Source organism: Dunckerocampus dactyliophorus, chromosome 5 (assembly GCF_027744805.1).
Source record: "Dunckerocampus dactyliophorus isolate RoL2022-P2 chromosome 5, RoL_Ddac_1.1, whole genome shotgun sequence".
Taxonomy (NCBI): Eukaryota; Metazoa; Chordata; class Actinopteri; order Syngnathiformes; family Syngnathidae; genus Dunckerocampus; species Dunckerocampus dactyliophorus.
The window spans coordinates 2,123,178-2,141,615 of NC_072823.1; the positions used below are offsets into that span (position 1 = coordinate 2,123,178).

Sequence of the window (18,438 nt, forward strand, 5' to 3'; positions counted from 1 at the left end):
CATTCCGCGTTTTCCTTTGCCATCTGCACGTAGGTGGGGTGACAAGGTCTCTGCAAATTGGCGCACTCCCTTTATAATATAGTACTCATAAAAGGTTGGCAGGTCTGCTTTTCTTGTGGAATGAGACCATCTTTGGGGGAGAGATGTCAGGACATTTTTGTAAGCTGTTGATAGGTGATGGTGCAAACTTCCTGTTGTGTTAAGAAAAGGCTCTTGTAATTTAGCGTGAATGGCTTCTTTGACACCTCTTTCAAACCAGTGGTCCTCTCTATCCAGAGTTTGGATGTTGGATGTCCTCAAAGGAATGCCACTTCTTTTCGAGATGCACATGAACTGCTGATTCTGAGCCTGAAAAAAATGCTCTCCAATGTCATGCCATGCGTTTGTATAAGGGTTGCTTGGGCTCCCAAATATAGAGGTCAGTGGGCCTCATTCACGAACATCTTCTTAAAAGTCTTCTTAAGAAGTGTACTTAAGAAGGCGCGGGGTGGAAACTGCGCCACATTCACGACACGTTCTTAAGTAGGGATAATCGTTGGCACCGGTGTTCTTAGGTTGATGAATGCCAACTGGGATGCCCGTGCATGTAAGGCCTAATTTGCATAGGTCACCGCCTATTATTTCCTATACAAGGTCAAAAATGTGCCGTGCGCAACAGGCAGCTGGAGGCGGAGATGGCAACGCGCAAGGGCAAGACTGAGGAGCAGCTGGACAACAAACAGAAGAAAAACGTCAATTCTACTGAAATAGAGGTGCTTTTACAAGGAGTGAGCGAACACAAGACCACCTTATTTTCACGTGTATCCACCGGTCATCAGGCCATCCAAAAAGAGTCGGCATGGAGCACCATTGCAGGAAACATAAATGTCGTTTCCACGGAGAAACGCACCACCGCAGAGGTTAAAAAGAAGTGGTTTGACTTAAAATAGACTCAAAAAAAAAGATTGGACTGCACCGGAGGGATCTGGAGGAAACGGGAGGCGGGCCATCAATCAGAAACCAAACCATTTCAGAAACTCTAGAAAATATTTACACGATCATGATGGAAAAATATAGTCAAAATACATAGTTTGTGTGTGACAATGTATTTTTTCTGTGGTTACATTTGATTAGACGCTGCCTAATTAATACAGCAGCCCCGTGCTCTGGCTCAAGACGTGGCTGGGGGCGCATGGCGTTATCTGGGGGTGCTACGTGCGCTATAGGCACACCACGTTTCATTGCGATGGTATGCAAGACGCAGCAGGCCATTATGATCCTGCACACCTGCAACAACAGAGAATCAATTATTTATCCAGTTGACCAAATAAAACATATTTGCAATGGAGAATTCCTGGATTAATGAGAGCCTTCACAAAGAATCAGAATGTTTGCCTCTTATTTTTTTTCCATTCCAAAGCATAATAAACTAAAACCTAATATGAAATACTACAAAACCTACTGTACCTTTTCTGGTTTGTAGAGCAGCCTTCCACCTGCAGTGTCCAAACACATCCATGAGTATACCGATGGTGCGCTCCACGCAGGAGCGTATACGTGTGTGCTTTTGGTTGTACGTTTATTCTTGTGGGGTCTGCGGATTATTCAATGGTGTCATGAGCCAAGGTGCCAGGGCATAGCCTCGATCACCTGTAAAATAAGTTAATGGCCACATAACAACACGCAAAAGGCAAGAAATTAACATTTTACGCACCGATTAACCATCCGTCGCATGCTGCGCCATGACTCAGGCGCATTCCAACGGAGGAATTTCGGAAAATGTAGGAGTCGTGTGTACCTCCAGGGAAACTTGCAACAACATTCAGAATCTTGTTCTTGTTGAATCTGAGATTATTTGGATATAATTGACTGATACCGTTTGCGACTGAGGTAGGGAAATGGATGAATGAATTGGGATTTGAATATATATTTATCCATGGAGTATATTTTAGTTGTTTTGATGATAAATAATTGTTGGGATATTTTATTTGCACTACATTTTTGGGATCAGGTTGCAAAATCCATCATGAGGGCGATTGCACATTGAAAGTGCAAGCTTTGCTTGTGCGTAAGAGTCCTCCTGAGCGTTCGTAGAATTTGTTCTTAGATCTAAGAACTGTGAGTTAAGAACACGTTTTGTGAATGCTAAAAATCTTCGTAAGAAGGCTTTAAGAACACATTTGTGCGTAAGAACGTTTCATGAATGAGGCCCATTGTACTTAAGTCTTTTGGCTAGTACACCTTTCTCTGTCTGAGTTATAAGTATAGATCTATTGGTACACGTTCTGGCCACAGCATTAGGTACAGCTGCACAATATAATCAAATCCAATCCTACAATCTTGCCTGTACAATAATAATAATAATAATAATGCTCAGTTTTGATTAACGCTGACAGAGAAGCATGGATTGAACAATATGCTCAATACATCATTGTGTGCACACTTTGCAGTTCTGGAGGGCACCACTCCACAGCTCTCTTGATGACTGTACAAATGGTCATAAAGTCCTAAGGAGCTCATTTCTCAGGTGTCTTCTCCTGTGATTGATCCAGCAGATGTTCCAGAAATTCAGCAGTCCGTCTCCTGTCAATCCCTCTTTCAGTCATCGTTTGTGCGCTCATGCGGAGGAAAGGATTGTGATTATGGCAGTATTGCAGATCAGAGAGCCGGCAGAAGAGGACAAGGGAGGATAATGATGAAGTTAGAAATGGCATCTGTGCAAGATTGCCTGTTATCGGTCTTTGTGTGCCACTTGATGGCCATTTTTAATGCCAGTTTCCACACGCATTGAGTGAGCAGCTGCCTAAAAGATCAGTCTGCTCTCCTTATGAGCTATGCGCACAGTGAATGTCCTCAGTGTTGGTTTTCAACTAATACAAATAGTAGTTGATCACATTTTTCAAAACATGCACCCCTACTGTGTTGGCTATGCTATTATTTTTCTGACAAATACAGCACATGACGCTGTTGTTGAACCCCAAAGTTTGACCCCATGCGTCAGATTGACTTTGAATTTCTAACACAGCTCAATGTGCTCTAGAAAACACCGTAACTGTAACTTTACGGTGTTTTGATGGATCGCCACGACAATTGGTGCACATCTTTAGTGGCCTGAGAAGCGCATGTGTGTAAAAATTGAGTGAGAATGGTTGAAAGCTACGGCCGCCATGGCACGGGCAACATTAGTAACAAATATTCCATAAGTCATTGACCCTTGGTCCAATGATTATAAAACTTTAAGAATATCGTTTTACATGTATGGCATGCATAAACGTGTTGCAGTCTTTCACATTTGCATCATTAATTTGCATCCATTAATGTAGTCCTGATGTAGCCAATCATCCTCCATCTTTCCACTTCCACCTCACAACCTTTGACTTTCCGTTATGTGCCCTCCTCTTCTGTCAACACACTTGATAATATTTGCATTACTCTCCTTTATCAAAAAAATCTCTACTTTTTAAAAATGTATTTCTGCCTGCTCTCATCTGCACAGGTACCTACAGTTCACCCTCCGACTGGGCAGCCGAAGCACCCTGAGCTCCTGTCCTGCTCCAGACCAAGCAGGAGAGGGCGTCTTGCTGCATTATTCCACAGATAATGGCATAACCTGGACTTTGTTGCAGCACTACGCTTACCAAGGCTTCCATGAGCCGAGGTTGGTGTTTATGATTCCAGTGGGAGGGACCTCATTAGCACTCATAGCTTCAACACTTGCTTTGCTGCATCTGTGAGGTACTGGGACCAACTGAGGCAATTAGTGCCGTCCTGTGCCATCTATTTGTGGAAGGAAGACAATTGCCTCGGCCAGTAGGGTAAAGTGTGTCAGACTATTGTGTGTATGACAGATAACAGCTTCTTACTTCAAGGGGGAAATGGAATGTATTTTTTTTTGTTTACTACATTGTGTGTGTGTATATATATATATATATATATATATATATATACTCCTGATATCAAAATTTGTTGAACAATTGCAGTAATTTACATTTTGCACTGTTGGATCTTAAGGAGGTTCTAAGTACAGCTTCAAAATCCAAACAGAAGAAATGGGAGTGAGACCAAAAAAAAATTGAGTAACCAAAAGTTTAAGACCAAGTTTAAAAGCCAAAATCTTGGCAAAAATGTTTATTGAATGTCGTTTTCTGTCAGGTATTCACACTGTCATGATCTCTCGATGGCAAAGGCAAAAAAGCTTTCTCTCTTTGAACACAGCTGCATAAGCAAGGCCTCTCGCAGCGCACCATTGCTGCTGAGGTTAGACGAAGTAAGACAGTCATTTGAAACGTCTTCAAAGATCCTGACTGTTATGGAACTAAAAAGTCAAGTGGTAGGCCCAAAAAAAGGTCACCTGTCCTGAGTCGTCTGTCCCTCAAGACACGGGACCATCATCGGCCCAAATGAAGGTTGTTACTGGTGCAGAGTGCAGTCCAATAACCATCACATGGAATCTGCGAGAGAAGGCTTTTAAGGAGAAAAAAATATCTTCAAAGGCTTTGTCTCCTTCACCACCACAAAATTGTTTTGAAATTGCATGACAGGACCAAACATGAGACATTGAACGGTTTGTGATAAGAAAAAAGTTGAGCCACAGCGGTCCTGATGCCTCTTGGCATGACGAAGAGATCCCACCTGAGACCATATCCTTCAATGGAACAATGGAGATTCAGGTTGTGCAGGGGCGTCGAGCGGCAGATGGCTATGTGGGGATGTTGCAGGGGGCATCCTTCATGACTGAAGGCCCTCGTCTGTGTGGTGATGACTGGCTTTTTCAACAGAACAACGCTGCAGTTCACAATGCCCGCCGACAAAGGGCGTCTTACAGAGGAATAAGCTCACTCTTTTGGACCATCCTGTGTGTTTCCATGATTTTAAATCTAATTGAGAACATTTAGGGATGGATTAAAGAAAGTTTACAAAATGGACATCAGTTCCAGACAGTGGACGCCCTCCTGGAAGCCATCTTCACTACCTGGAGCAACATTCCCACTAGCCTCCTGGCGACACTGCCGTCAAGCATGCACAAACCCATTCTTGAGGTTATTAACAAGAATGCTGCAGCTTACTCATTAGTGAGTCATTTTTTGAACTTTTTGAGCTATGGTCTTAAACTTTTGATCAGCTGATGAACAGCCTATTTCATTTTTATCCTTTTTTGCAATAAATTTGACTCCGATTTCTCCTTTTGAAATTGTGAAACTTTACTCCTTAAGATCCTACAGTGCATCATGGAATATATATATGCAATATATATATACTGTACATTTGCGCTCTTGTGACCATGCTATAGTCCCTCCAAGTAAATACAGCAGAACTACAATACACGCTATTTTTTTCTCTGCTGAACAGGATTGTGTCAGTTGAGCTGCCATCTGGTGCTCGAAAGTTTGGTGTGCAATTTCGCTGGTGGCAGCCGTACCATTCGGGGCGCGGCCATGACGTGTGGGCCCTGGATGAAATCAGCATGACCTCTGTACTGTTCAACACCATAAGTCTGGACTTTAGCAACGTCCTGGATGTCACTCAGAGTCTCGGGTTTTACCTGGGCCATGTCCAGCCCTACTGCCAGCATGACTGGACCCTCAGGTAAAAATGGTTCATTAGTTTAACATCAAAAGGAAACAGGTTATCCTGCAAAGAGTTTCCTCATTTTCAGTCAGTGAAACACATGGTAATAGCCTGCTTCTTCATGTTGCCTTTCAGTTTCTCGGGTGAGCCCAGCCCTGGCTCCAGTATTCGGTACGTGGAGACTCAGTCGATGCAAATTGGAGCCTCCTACAGTCTGCAGTTCTCGCTGGTTATGGGCTGTGGTCGGGACTCGTCCCCTCACATTGACACTCAGGTCCGCCTGGAGTTCTCCACCAATCATGGCCTCACTTGGCACCTGGTCAAAGAGGTATGGGCCTTTATTTCACGACACACTATAAAGTACATCTGTCCATCCGTTTGCTGTACCACTCGTCCTCATTAGGGTCACGGTGAGCCGAAGGCTATCCCAGGTATGGGTATGCCCTGGACTGGTCGCCAGCCGATCACAGCACATTTTCAGATAATTTGCTTAGCCTTCTGACTGTCACGCACATAGGGTTGAGTGTTGTCCAGCGTTTTGGCTGCGTTTGACTGATGATCACATCGTGAGCCTCAAATTCACCATACAAGTGTTCATGCCACATTAAATTCAAGCTTTTTAACGTGCTTCCTCTGTGAGGTATTTTTTGTGGCACGTGTTGCAGGATGCGAACTTCATGCTCATTTTGCTTTGGAGTCGCACGCCTGAGCGGTGAAGGAAAGGGGGAGTGGCACGCTACCCAAGACATTACCGCAAGACACTCCTCCCACATTCCAAAAACATGCATGATAGGCTAATTGGCGACTACAAATTGTCCATAGGTATGAATGTGAGTGTGAATTATTTGTTTGTTTGTCTATATGTGACCTGCGATTGGCTGGCGACCAGTCAAGGGTGTATCCCGCCTCTCGCACCAAGTCAGCTGGGATAGGCTCCAGCATACCCCCGCCACCCTAGTGAGGATAAGCGGCATAGTAAATGGATGGACGTACTACACTGCACACAGGGATAACAGGCCGCAGGCTGCAATATCACGAGCCACGTGGGATCGGCTTTCGTGATTGGTACCTATGAACGGCATTTATGCATCGGCCGATAGTCGGTGGCCGATCAATTGGAGCATCCCTATATACAGTATATGTATAGTTGCCCTTAATCACCATCACGTGCTTTCAACATTAAGCTTCAAAACTATTTGGAGAATTTTTTGGGAGGCTCTTATGTGCACAGTGTAACATATTGCATGTGCTTTATTGTTCACTGTTGCTTGACTTCCAGTGTGTAAGACTTAACCGATATGATATGTGAGTAGATCCAGTTGTAAATACTCTGTATTTCCTTGACCTAGGCCTGTCTTCCTGGCATGCCAAGCTGCTCTGAGTTTACAGCTCCCAGCGTCTACCACCCATCTGAGTTCAGCCAGTGGAGACGCATCACTCTGTCTCTGCCTCAAAAGACATGGTAACACAACTCTGGGCCACCTTCATACACAATGTAGTGATGCTTCTTTCAGCATTGTAATCATCATCATCATTGTGATATCGTCCATAGAAAGCGTAAATACAGTCGTTCTTCCATTGGTCTCTTACGCTTTATTCTTGAAGTCGTTAAATAAGCCTCAACTCGGATGCAGTATGTCCCTGCTTTTGTGGTGTGGTCAAAGACAGCCAACAAAGTGTGAAATTTCAGTGCATAGCGAAAAATCTGTGAAGCACCAAGGCGTGAACATGATGAAATTGTAGGCTGTACCTTTTTCCTGCATTATCACGTTTGTATACATTATGACAGACTTATAGTGAATGAGATGTGTTTTCTGAATCAGAATCAGAATGAAGGACAAGTGCAAAACACTTTCACAAATGGCAAAACAAACCGGAAAGGGATTGCACCACACAACTGCCAGACTGACAGGAAGTGACAGCGTTTCAAGTTGTGGCGTTTGTGAGCGGAGGTCATCATGAATCACCCGTTTTGTGGCACACGCGTGAGCTTCTTGACTGTCTTGCGTGCCGTGTGGCGCAATTCCATTCCGGTTTGGGTAATCGTAATTTGTTTCGCTGTTTGTAAAAGTGCCTTGCACTTCTCGGCCACCGTACATCATGGCACCGGTGCCGCCAAAAACAGTCCTAACCGGACTGAAAAAGTCATTGGGGCCTCATTTGAGTGCGAAATCAATAACGACTCAGCCATTTGCCTCATGTGCCTGAAGATGACATTGTGCAAGTACTATCTTGTACAGTAAGTCGTTCAAAGTATTTCTCTGACTAATCTGTTTAACTTGCATGTCAGAAAATTCAACAAAATTACCATTTTCCCAGACAAGTTTCCCATTTTTTAAGTCCTGGTTCAGGCACCCATTTGGAACCGGTATTGAATAACATGTAAACCAGCCGTCTCAAATTCGCGGGCCGCCAAAAATGACAACTAGACATGGAAGAGTAGTGTAAATGCTATAAAAATAGTTCTTTTTGATATGCTTCTAGTTTATGGAGTTGACGTACTTGAGAGACATGAGATTGTTTTCTGAATGAGTTTAAAATAGCTTTATTGGCAGGTTTACAGGCAAGCTGGAGCGGATCCCAGCTGAATGCAGCGAAATACAAACTACGAAATCATTTGTTTATTTTGGTTCACCCTATCACCGTATCGAGATATTATCAATTTGGTGAGCCATGCATGGCATATCGTACCGTATCGTGGGGTACCCTGAGATTCCCAGCCCTACTCCCAATACTTCATGCGGTCCCCAGGTAAATTGAGTTTGAGACCCCTGATGTAAACGATACTCGAGACTAGTTTTTTGGGAATACTAGAGGAGGGCCCTGACCGTTTTGTAGTTTCTGAGAGGGGGCTGACTGTGCCACACTTTGAAAAGCACCACTCTAAACGGTGACCAGCATAACACAGTACCCTATAGAATGCTTTATGTGCCTACAAGTCCTCAGCTGCAAAATCTCAATTACTCACACAGTTATCATTCGTAAACCCACTGGCATTATGAACCCATCATCTCTCCCGAGATTTGAGGATTGCATGTGCCATGAGCCATAGGTTCCACATAAATCAACACGCTCATAATGCAGCACGCCCTTTGACCTCCAATTTCATCTCATTCTTACTTCTTAGCTCTTAAATGAGCATTCTCTGATCTCCTACAGTGTGATGTATTGGAGGTCACAGGGTCATGGCTGTAAATTGATAAGGGTTGTGGTTAGAAGGGCGTCTGAGGTGATGTCTCGTTTATCTTGGCTGTGCACGCAAGCACAAACACATGCCACACACTTTATTCATTCCCTGCTATGAACATTTAAGCTCTATTTGCATAAACAGTAAATTCACTAATGTCTCTTTTACTATTGTGATACAATAATGTCTTGTTCATCGTGGATAATTGGTTCCAGACCCAACCGTGATGAGTGAATTTCTGTAGTAGGATTCCTTATCTTAAAATGGAGTGTTTTTGTTGTTACAGTGTAGAAAACCTGCTTACAACCTTCTAAATATGACCTCTAGACATGAAATAACACCCCTATAGTCACCTTTACACATGTACAGTATAACCCAATATTCTAGACATAGTAAGAGATTATAAGACATAATACAGACTCACACATGTTAGCATTGGGATAGTTCCTTGTTGTTTTGTAGTTCTGGGGGTGGCCATTGTCTCATCAGTGTGACATAATGTAACATTACTGACATCTAATGACCAGTGTAAAATATTATGATACATATTACGACGTGTCAATGTGTTTTCTGAATGCCTTCTCCTGAAATTGAGGTGGCCGTGGCCCAGAAGGTAGAGCAGGCCGTCCAGAAACTGGAAGGTTGGTGGTTTGGTCCTCGCTCCCGCCACGCGGTGACTGTCGTCGTGTCCAAGACAAGACACTTCAGCCACCTTGCTCCATCAGTCAAAAACAGCCAAAACCGAGCTCCAAATTGTAACGCTCCGTGTACCTTTGGGCCGAGAAGGGGGGCCATGTTGAATGGGCAGTACATGGTCTCCATACACTTTCCCAGGCTTGCACCCTGCCCCAGGGCGCTACCGTTGTCTCTCGAGACAGAAGGATGCCTAAATAGTGTATTTTAATTTTAATTTATTTCGCCATTTTGATGCTTGAAAATGCTTAACTTAGGCCGAAAAAAGGTCAAATTTACATTCATGTTGTTGTTACAATCGGCTCCCAATTATTTTCTGTCATGCCCCCTCCGAAACTGATGTATTTATTATGTATGTATACTGAACTGGAAACTGAAACCAGGAAAATGCAATCAAATGGAAAGGAGTGAAGCATACAAGCGTATTCAACATTGAAACTGCATGTTGAGTACAATACATTTGTATATGTTGGTAGGTCTGCATTGAAAGTCCTCCCTGCTTCTCACAGACCGCGGCGCCCCGCACAGGGACCCGCCCCACTATTGGAGAAGCACTGCCTTCGGCTATTAATTCCATGATAGCTAACATTAGTATCAAATTTTGCCAATTCTTAGCAGACACCCATGAGTTTCAAACAAACTGCTGAGTAGCAGCTAAATGCTAATAAGTCATGATACTTTACGTGCAACTACTGCCATCTCCTGGTGTTAAGGACGAACTATAACTAAGCTGCGTACAGCCACAGCTGTTTGTCTTCGTCACTTCCTGTCCGCCCTGCTCTAAGGTTCCCTAACACTGGAACACATTTACACCAACACACAAGAGCACAAGAGTCTTATTCATGTCTTAAAAGGCTTATTTTCTCTTATTATGTCTACTATATTGGGTAAAACGAGATTGAAGGTGATTATAGGGGTTTTATATCATGTCTGAAGGGCTCTAATTGTGCAGAAAAACTATTCGGAAGGTCGTAAACAGAAAAGGAATCCTACTTTGCAAAAATTGTGTGTGGAACCAATCAACCACAATAAACCCAGAATTACTGGACTGATGATTATAATGACATACTTGCAAATACTGAGCTAAAGCTCTTGTCCATGTCTATTACATTACAACAACACGACATGTATCTTGTTTCTAAAATAATTCCAGGAAGTGTTCCGCATGAAATGGATGTGTCTCTTTACCGCCTGTATTCAGGTCCAGCGCCACAAGGTTCCGGTGGATCCAGAATTACTATGGCGAGCAGGATGAATGGGCCCTGGATGACATTTATATCGGCCAGCAATGTCCTAACATGTGCCACGGACACGGATGGTGTGACCATGGACACTGCAGGTCAGCCTTGGCGAAAGAAAATGAACACATAATTGGTCTCAGGACAATAAACAAAACCGTCTGTCAGCAGGTGTGATGATGGCTTCTCCGGAACAGACTGCCTGCCCATCTCCCCCCTCTCATCCAGTGTGCTCTCAGACTTTGAGTCCCAGGATGCACTGCTGGCCACATGGCAGGAAGTGATCGGTGGAGAGGTGGTCAGCCCTGATGTGGGCTGCGGGGTGGTGTCATCTGGTTCATCCCTGTACTTTAGCAAGGTATAACATGAGATGATCAGCTCCTGCCTTTGATTATACAGAAATTATCCAGAGGCCACCAACCCGTCGATCGCAAGGTACCGGTCGATCTTGAGACTTTGCCGGTTGTTCGCGAGAATATTAGGAAAAAAATGTATTATTCTCTCGCCCACAACACTGAGCCAACAAGCCGACACCGCATGTCCGACCCCAGCGAAGATCAACAAGAGCCAAAGTGCGGCTTAGGGGCCATCCGAGGACCGTGGCTCGTTTGTCATTGGACCACTGCAGAGACAAAATAAAATTTAAAAAGCCACAAAAAAAGGTAAAAATAGAGCAAAAGACACAATGCGAAAAAGCTGAAATGTTGACACCAGCAACCAATAATAATACATAGGTTTGTATTTAAAGACAGGGGGGTAGATCTTGCGCAGGTTCACGACTGAGACCAGGGATGTTGGTTTCAAAACGGTTGGTGACCGCTTAAAACACTTAAAATTTAGCGGCTTCGCTGTATCGCGGGTTTTCAAAAATATATTAATTAATAAGTCATGCTATTTCATGGTTGAATATGGCAAGAAAATATGAATATTTAAGCACATTTTACATATTGTTTGACTAAATGTAGCATTTTCAAGCATAAAAATGGCTAAATGAAGTAAAATGGAAATATATGAGGCATTCAAAAGATGCGTTTGAAAAACTTTCTCTTCCCATTCCATGTGGAAGTGGTACATTTTGGGTTTCTAACTTTTTTATTCTTCCCCACTCCGTTTGGAAAACCCTTCTTAAGTTTAGAATAATTACATTGGAGGCTAACTAGTTACTGTAACTCGCTAGCTTGCTATGCTTGAAAGCAGTGGCCATGTATAGTGTCCATGCAGTGATCCCGTGGCCTACGCTTGAGCAATGTGTTGTCAGGAAAGAATAATAGGAGTGTAAAGGTGACTATAAGGGTGTAATTTCATGTCTATGGTAAAAAAAATAAAAAAAAAACTTATTCAGAAAGTCATAAACAGCTTTTCTATACCCTAACTACGAAAATATTCAATTTATTAACATTGAATCCTACTTTGTGGAAGCTCGCTTATCACGGCTAGGCCTTGAACCAATTAATCGCGATAAACGAGGGATTACTGTAACCGATGATAGCTGCATTTGTACCTAATGTTGTCTCCAGTGGGAGTACGTAGTGTATTTAATCGCAATAAACGAGGGACGACTTTATCTCACAACCAGCACGATAATCCCTAACGTGAGCTACTGTTGCGTCCGCAACCCACGCCAAGCTGAAACTCAACTCTGGACCCTCGACATCACTTCCTGTCTGTACCCCACTCGGCTTTGCTCACACCGGAACACATTTACAGCGCCATGCACGAGCATGAGTCCTGTTCATGTCTTAAATGGCTTATTTACTCTGGTTATATGATATTGGATAATATGAATGCAAAGGTGACTATCGGGGTTCTATTTCATATCTAGAGGGCTCTAATTATGTTAAACCGTATTTAAATGGCTTTTTATGCTCTAACTACAAAAATACTGTATTTATAAAGGACTCGTACTCGGTGGAAATGCACTCATCACGGTTGGGTCTGGAACCAAGTAATCGCAGTAAACAAGGGATAAGAGATAATAGCTGCATTTGCACCTAATGTCTCCAGTGAGTGTACGTACTGTATTTATTACCCACTTCCACCAATAATCATGCGCTTCATGCCGTGTGATGTCAGGCTGGGCTGCGGCAGCTGGTGAGTTGGGACCTGGACACAGAATGGGCGGAGTTTGTGCAGTTTTACCTGCGCGTGGGTGGAGACTGGGCCGATTGTAACCAGGCTGACAGCAGGGAGGAGGGAGTGCTGCTGCAGTACAGCAATGATGGCGGCATAAGCTGGGGTCTCATCGCTGAGATGTACTTCACCGATTTCACCAAACCTCGGTGAGAGAACCAAGGCCAATACTAATGTTTCACATGTTTTCAAATCATATTCCGTATTATTTTATTGTTTAATCACATACAGTATATCATGTGTGATCTTTTTGTCTTCAGGTTTGTTCACTATGAGCTTCCTTTGGCCTCAAAGACCCCCTGCACTAGATTTCGCTGGTGGCAACCTCTTCATTCTGGAGAGGGCTATGACCAGTGGGCCATTGATGATGTCATTATTTTATCTGAGAGGGAGAAGCACATCATCCCCATGGCCAATCCGACTTTGCCACAGGTATGATATCGCTTGAAAAGTCTAAGCCGTGCTCCTACTGAATGGCTGTAAAACCTTTTGCCTCAGAACTTCTATGAGAAGCCGGCGTTCGACTACCCGCTGAACCAGATGAGTGTGTGGCTGATGCTTGGCAATGAAGGCATGGAGAGGGACAGCAACAACAGCTTCTGTGCTCCGACAGCTTCTTCCATGGTGTTTGGGCGCTCTGATGGGGACAGGGTAGCAGTCACCAGGGATCTTGCGCTGCGTCCTGGATACACCCTCCAGTTTAAGGTACTTACAAGGAAAGCCACCAAACCCACACCACCATTAATGTATTCAATGTGGTTGGATGTCCAGGACTGCACTTGTCACTTTTATTTTCTCTCCTAGTTGAACATTGGTTGCGAGTCCGAGTTCAGTGCATCCGCACCAGTGCTGTTACAGTACTCTCACGATGCCGGTCGCACCTGGGCTTTGGTGAGAGAGGGCTGTTACCCCGGAAGCCCAGCAGCAGGGAACTGTGAAGGCAGTGGCCGTGAGCTTCGAGAACCCACTGTATACAACACTGGCGATTATGACGAGTGGACCAGGGTCACGGTGGTCATTCCACGCAATGTTGCAGCTAGGTAGCTATGGTAACAGCCATGCAGTTGCATCTGCAAGAGGCAATAAGTGACTTTCAACATCTGCACTATATGGACGAAGGCATTGGGCCACCTCTTAATCTGTCAATCTGGGCTTTATTTAGTACCCTGAGTTCTCCTTGAATTCAAATTAATTAATCAAGTTGGACAATTTGATTGTGGGAACTGTTTGGGGAAGCCCCTTTTCTCTTCCAGCATGACTGCGCCTTAGTTGACAAAGCAAGGCATGGCTGGGTGTGGACAAAACCGTAACCTTTCTCATACTTTCACATAGACTCACTGTGGAATCTTGTCTAAATGATTCCCAGAAGCTGTTGACGCTGTGACTAAGCCCATATTAAAATTTTTTTTTAAAAGAGCAGAGTGTCATAGAGCAGTGGTTCTCAACTGGGTTTGTTGACACTGCTCCACACTGTCAGGATCCGCTGGCAGATTTGAGTTGCCAGATTGATCACCTTTAGATTGAAAGCTGCATCGTATGCATTTCTTCATGTGTTTTCCATGCATGAAGCGCAGAAGCGTGATTCTGAAGTATACGGGACGTCGCGAGATTAGAACGTGACCATAAATTAGCAGCAGGGTTCAAAGCGTGAGAAAAAAGTAACAGCCTATACAATGCCACTTATGGTAATTTAGACAAAAAACATGTAAAGTTTGCTGCAAAATAACTGGTAATAGGCCAAATTCAATTAGACCCCGAAGAGCACCTGTATGTTATACACTATAATATTATTCTTTCCATCATTCAACACATTACATTAAATAAATAAGAATATCCAAAATCCAGGCCCCCACAGAATAATTTTGCAACTCTAATTTGTGTCCCAATATTGTCCACATAGTGTATTTTAGACAGACATACATTCAGTTAGATCCCAGTGTTAAACGTCTGTATTTGTCTTTAGCAAAACTCGGTTCCGCTGGTTCCAGGAGAGCAGCGTTTACAGAGATGCCCCACCTTTCGCCTTGGACGGAGTTTACATCTCTGAACCTTGTCCTAACCACTGTGGCGGACATGGGGATTGCATCTCCGGAGTCTGCTTCTGTGATATGGGATACACAGGTACAGCCAATGATAGCCAGACATGAAAACGCTGAAAGTGTGCAATTAACGTCATTTTTATTCTCATAGTGGAGCAGGATAGCTGCGTCCCCTCTGTAGCCAGCCCCACTGAGCTGACCGAGGGCTTTGAGGGCAAGTTAAGTCCACTTTGGCAGAGCCTAAGTGGAGGACAAATAGGAGGCGGTTGTGGCCTAATTGGCGAAGGCAAGGCGTTTTACTTCAGTAGCCCTGGATGGAGGGAGGCTCGCACCGTTCCCCTTGACACCACCAACACTCGGTGGGTGGAATTCACTGTAGTTAATTAAATAGCAAGTCATTATGTGCAATTTTGAGATTTAACTTTTTTTTGGTGGATGTGCAGGTTGGTGCAATTCTACATTCGAATAGGCAGCAAAAGTTTGGGACCCACTTGCACCAGGCCCCGCTCCCGCAATGAAGGTAACTTTGGTAGACCGTAGATCCCCGCTTCTCATCAAAATGTATCTTTTTGACACACGGCTCGCTCCCCCCAGCCTTCCCACTTTACTTTCTCCTTTGGTTTCAGACCAACATGAAACGTAAGTGACTGATGTAATGAGTAAGATTACATTCAGCGCCAGAACCCTCCCCTTCTCTCTTCAATGTGCCACTGTTCGCTCGCAACACAGTCCAAATTTAAGCCCTAAATATGTCTCACACGCTTATTACATACATTTAAAGTATAAAATGTGTAGGTACTCACCGCTAATGAATGATCATGTAAGATGATCTATGATCAGATGCACTCGGAGTCACATTGTAGCTCACAGTCACAGCACACAGCCACGGTGCGTTCAGGAACCGCCGAACAAAGTGTGAAATCTCAACGCTTGTCGAAAAATCATGATCAGTGAAGCTTAAAGATGTAAACATATAAAAAAATGTGGGGCCGCTGTGCATTTTACCTGTGCTGTCACATATGTAATTAAATCAATATTGACATTTGGTGAATGTGTTGTGTTATCTGGGGAGAAAAACAGCCTACTTGCGGACAGAAAAAAATGAATATATTTCTGAACAAAAATCGAATCTGCGGGCCGTGAATCATGAATGTAATCTCTCGTTAATCGTAGTTCATTGGTTCCAGACCCGACCATGATGCTTGAATTTCCACAAAGTAGGATTCCTTATTTATAAATGGAATATGTCTGTAGTTAGAGCATAGAAAACCTTCCAAATATGTTTATGTCAAGACATGAAATAACACCCCAATAGTCACCGTTACACTTTTATGACCCAATATAGTAGACATCATAAGAAAATAGGCCATTTAAAACATAAAACTCCGGTGGTAGCGGAGTGGAGGGGTGGACAGGAAGAGATGTCGGGGCTTCAGAGTTGAGTTTCAGCTTGCTGTGGGTTACTGCTTGCCACAACAGAAGCCGGTGTTAGGGATTATTGTGCCGGTGATCAAGTCTGGTGCTTGTGTGTCTCACTGAACAGTACAGTAACATCGTTGACACCTAGTGACCAGTGTAGAATATTACAGAACTAATCTTCAAATCCATCTTCTGAATGCCTTGTGTTTGTATTTTAGTTCATTTTGTCATTTTTATGTTTGGAAATGGTTAATTTAGGCAAAAAATAGGTAAAATTTGCTTAAATTTGCATATTTTTTTACTAATAATAAAAAAAATCCAAGCACGAAAAAGCATGGTTTACGTATACGAAATTTGAAGCGTGAAGTGGTGAGGAATATTTATAAAGACAGTTCTTCCTCTTTTATAAGTAGTATGTTATTCAGTCGAGCACAGACCACCACCAAGGCCAAAATGTTTATAAAAATGGAATAAAATGTGGCCCGTTGAACATATTTGGGGTTTGCTAGTTAGCAGGCTAGTTCTTGGTTCCTGGGCGATGACAAACAGATGGACAGTGCCTTTAGGATTTTTGCGGTGTACATAAACTCTGTGTTTTCACCTTTTATCCTGATTCTCAACTAATTTTAATGGGTTTGTCTCTGTCCACCCCTCTCCACAATTTGGTGGAAATTGGTATTTTCCTTTTTTGGGTAATCTGTTCTATGTTTGAAGCAACAAAGATGGCGGTGGCCTCAGGCTTTTGCATGGTCCCGCTTTCGCATGCCGTGGGTGAGCTGGATTATTGTACTCTGATGTTCTATCACTGTTTTGCTGTAGGTGTCCTTGTGCAGTTCTCCACCAACAATGGTGTCCAATGGCAGTTCCTGCGGGAGTTGGACTTCAGCTCCTTCTTGGAGCCTCAGGTGGTAACCATCGAGCTGCCACCTCATGCCAAATCCCCTTACACAGTGTTTCGATGGTGGCAGCCGCAACAAGGTGAGTGCAATATACCATATATGACAATATGGAAATATAATAAAAGTCCTTTGTATTTTGTTTTTGATTTGTTATGGGTGTTTGTATCTATGCTCTCAGGGAAACACTCAGCCCAGTGGGCTCTGGATGATGTCCTTATTGGTATGAACGACAGCTCCAGAACTGGTTTTCATGACAAATTTGACGGCACAACGCCTCTGAGGCACAACTGGTACCGCATTCAGGGTGGGGAGGTGACTGTGGACTGTCTGTCCCTGGACACTGTGCTGACCTTCAACTCTGAGGCCATCGATAGTGAGTCACTCCAACATACTGCAAGAAGGGGAATTTCAGTCCTACTTTTATTTATACAGTACAATGCCTGAGCAGAGAAATAGTCCTGGAACAACATAACTCGCAAAAGGCTGAAACCCAATCACGCATATTCTGTGGCGCCATGAATAAATGAGGGCAAACTTGATTGAACATCCTGCCTGGTTTTATGAGCGCACCATGCTGTGAACACACTTACTTTCTGTAAATAATGCTTTCAAGTGGGATTATTCTTTGGGAGTGCACAGCATGAGTTATTTGGCAGCACATTTAAAGAGAAAAAGAGCCTGTTTGCAACACAGGATGCACTGAATGTCACGTTTGCCGACAGTTCTTGTATATGTTGAAAATTGCATGCATTTTTTGTTTCAATATGTAAAATATGGCCTATTTGTTTTTGTTTTTTATTTTGGCTTCTGGCGTTGGTCCTATGAGCAAACTACAACTCTTTTCGGCTTGTTTGCTCGGTGTTGTGGGTGGATGATGGTGGTTGAGGGGAGAGGGGCTGCGGCAGTCAGCCCTATCGAGCCGTGTTTTTTGGAGGTGCACATCTATGGAGTTATATTTGTGCCTTAACTGCAATAATTACTGTGAGCAGGCACATTGCTGCGCTCTGTCACTCTCTCTCAACCTTTGCATGCTTGTGAAGGCTGCGGGGCGAGGCGGGCCGGTGTGCGTGCTCTCGTACCTCCAGTCGGGTTTTGGGGACGGAGCTCCTGGCGGGAGCTTGCGTGTTGCGTGCTTGGAGGGCGGCAAGGCGTTCAGTGGTCAAAATGTGTATCTGTTGGACACTCTACGGGAGGGGAGGACGCTGATGTAATACTAAATTTATTTTGTAATATTGTCATCATCGACCGGCAAAGTCTCAAAGATCGGCTGGTGGCTCGCGATCGAC

At 43.8% G+C, this 18,438-nt stretch overlaps 1 protein-coding gene across 5 annotated transcripts in view; it reads left to right on the forward strand.

The window, feature by feature from the left end:
- The window catches only part of reln (reelin), a 153,403-nt gene that overhangs the window by 102,955 nt on the left and 32,010 nt on the right, over positions 1 to 18,438 (forward strand). For all 5 annotated transcript variants that reach the window (XM_054775502.1, XM_054775503.1, XM_054775504.1 and 2 more), the window contains exons 19-33: positions 3,476 to 3,637; positions 5,329 to 5,565; positions 5,683 to 5,875; positions 6,897 to 7,009; positions 10,629 to 10,766; positions 10,837 to 11,023; positions 12,739 to 12,944; positions 13,056 to 13,227; positions 13,294 to 13,500; positions 13,600 to 13,835; positions 14,759 to 14,916; positions 14,986 to 15,193; positions 15,278 to 15,354; positions 17,073 to 17,231; positions 17,331 to 17,525. In XM_054775502.1, coding sequence (XP_054631477.1) covers positions 3,476 to 3,637; positions 5,329 to 5,565; positions 5,683 to 5,875; positions 6,897 to 7,009; positions 10,629 to 10,766; positions 10,837 to 11,023; positions 12,739 to 12,944; positions 13,056 to 13,227; positions 13,294 to 13,500; positions 13,600 to 13,835; positions 14,759 to 14,916; positions 14,986 to 15,193; positions 15,278 to 15,354; positions 17,073 to 17,231; positions 17,331 to 17,525 — 2,648 coding nt within the window. The remainder of the gene's footprint in view (positions 1 to 3,475; positions 3,638 to 5,328; positions 5,566 to 5,682; positions 5,876 to 6,896; positions 7,010 to 10,628; positions 10,767 to 10,836; positions 11,024 to 12,738; positions 12,945 to 13,055; positions 13,228 to 13,293; positions 13,501 to 13,599; positions 13,836 to 14,758; positions 14,917 to 14,985; positions 15,194 to 15,277; positions 15,355 to 17,072; positions 17,232 to 17,330; positions 17,526 to 18,438) is intronic.